Source organism: Mastomys coucha, unplaced genomic scaffold, assembly GCF_008632895.1.
Source record: "Mastomys coucha isolate ucsf_1 unplaced genomic scaffold, UCSF_Mcou_1 pScaffold22, whole genome shotgun sequence".
NCBI classification, from domain to species: domain Eukaryota; kingdom Metazoa; phylum Chordata; class Mammalia; order Rodentia; family Muridae; genus Mastomys; species Mastomys coucha.
This window is the reverse complement of record NW_022196905.1, coordinates 166597847-166600097: the sequence shown is the minus strand read 5'-3', so window position 1 is coordinate 166600097 and position 2251 is coordinate 166597847. Positions and strand designations below refer to the sequence as shown.

At 45.9% G+C, this 2251-nt stretch overlaps 1 protein-coding gene across 7 annotated transcripts in view; it reads left to right on the top strand.

The window, feature by feature from the left end:
* Positions 1-2251, top strand: part of Tacc1 (transforming acidic coiled-coil containing protein 1) — a 93306-nt gene that overhangs the window by 78710 nt on the left and 12345 nt on the right. For all 7 annotated transcript variants that reach the window (XM_031339343.1, XM_031339347.1, XM_031339344.1 and 4 more), the window contains one exon: positions 462-505. In XM_031339343.1, the coding sequence (XP_031195203.1) occupies positions 462-505 (44 nt within the window). The remainder of the gene's footprint in view (positions 1-461; positions 506-2251) is intronic.

The following is a 2251-nucleotide window of genomic DNA, read 5'->3' as shown; positions in this document are numbered from 1 at the left end:
TGGGGGCGGGGCTTGGAGATGAGGTTAGACTGGCTGGGGGCGGGGCTTGGAGATGAGGTTAGACTGGCTGGGGGTGGGGCTTGGGGATGAGGTTAGACCGGTGCTGAGATCATCAAAAGCTTTTGGAGTTCAGGATGTAGTTCAAGGGCAGAGTACCACGTACTTCGCTTACCCGAGACTAGGGTCCGTTTCTAGCACCAAAGACATACGCCTTTTTCATTTCTCTTCTTCCTTTTTGTTTTGGACTAAGAACATGTAACCTTCTAGAACTTTAGTAAACCTTATTTATGTATAGAGGAAAATACAAAGAATGGGGTGGGGCCAAGATAATGGTTTATATACGTGTTATTATGTGTGAATGAATTTCAGAGAACATTTCTCTGGCTACCACTGCTTTTTTCTGATAACAAAAAAGTTCTAGTATTATAACCAAAATAAGTTGCTTTTTTGTTCTTATTTAGGAAAATTGTCGCAGAATATGAAAAGACTATTGCCCAAATGATTGGTAAGCAGTAAGGTGGTTTTTTTTGTTTGTTTGTTTGCTTGATTGGTTGATCTTTGTTGTTATTTTTTGAGCATGAGCCATAGAGCCTATCTGAGTCTTCTCAGATTGTTGTAACAAGTGACAAATACTTGTTTCTTACAGTTTTGGAATCTGTGGAGTCCAGAGCCAAGGTCCTGGCAGATTCTGTGTCTGGAAAGGCCCGTCCCTCTCGGTGCCTTCCTGCAGTCTGTGTCTGGAAAGGCCCGTCCCTCTCGGTGCCTTCCTGCAGTCTGTATCTGGAAGGGCCGTCCCTCTCGGTGCCTTCCTGCAGTCTGTGTCTGGAAAGGCCGTCCCTCTCGGTGCCTTCCTGCAGTCTGTGTCTGGAAGGGCCGTCCCTCTCGGTGCCTTCCTGCAGTCTGTGTCTGGAAGGGCCCATCCCTCTCGGTGCCTTCCTGCAGTCTGTGTCTGGAAGGGCCGTCCCTCTCGGTGCCTTCCTGCTTATCACTCCACCATTCCTGGAAGAGAGAGCTAGCTGTTTAGCGCCTTACTTTCCTCACTTGCTTTTAGAGATATTTGATTTATTTTTAATTTACATGTATGCATGCACCTGCGTGAGATTCCGTGCACCGGGTGTCATGGATCCCACAAGAGGATATCAGATCATTTGGAACTGGACTTCCATGTAGTTGTCAGCTACCTAATGTGGGTAGGAGGTGCTGAACCTGGGAGCCCCACAAAAGCAGTACATGCTTGTAACTGCTCAGCCATCTCTCCAGACCCTCTCTGGCTTGTTAAAAGGGACATATCATAACTGTATATATTCTGGGGAACAGTGGGGACCTACTGTGTACATGAGTTTGCACATGAATAAGCAGCCAGTGGTTAAGATAGTATAGCCAACCTTTCCATTTCCTTCAAACATTTGTCATTTCAAGCCCCACTCTCAGGAAGCAGAGACAGGGGGATCTCTGTGACTACAAGGCTGGTCTGGTCTATATAAGTTCCAGGCTAGCCAGGGCTACACAGAGAAACTTGTCTTTAAAAAAAAAGAAAAAGACATTTGTCATTTCTTTGGGAACATTCAAATGTCCGTGTATTTTAAATCAGATCGTTTCGCTTCCACACATTGAGGATGCTAGCATTTGTCTTCCTGCATCTGGCTTATTTAATACAGTGTTCTTTGGGCTGGGGTCTCTTTTGTAAGGTCCAGATTCCGTCTGCTGTCATGAGTTGTCTTAATTTCCTCACCACTGTGCCCAGAATCCATGACTATAAACAACAGAGAAAGGACTTATGACTCATGGTTTTAGAGAGCGCAGTCTGTAGTCACTAGATCGCAGATGCTTAGACAGAACATCATGTTAGTGGGAGTATGTGTCCAAGCAGAGAGCAGGGAGAAGCAGGGAGGGTAGGCCAAGATAATGCCCTTCAAAAACACGCCCCACGGTAACCCGGAACTCTGGATAGCCCAGGCCAGCTTTGAATTAATTCAGTGTTCTTAGCTAAGTATCCCAAATACTGGTGCTTAGTGAGTCCTTTGTCTGATGTAGTTAGTTACCTTACTGCGAGCTCTGGATTCCTTCCATCAGATCCAGTGACTTTTTACAGAGTAACAGTGCCCAGCTCGCCTGTATTGAATCATTAATTATCATTTAATTGTCATTCACTTGGCGCTTCCATGAATGCATTCTGATCTCCTAGCCCTTAAGTACCGAGAAGATTTTCCACTGCCCCACACCCCAGCTGCCTTCCCAGCCTTGTCCCCCC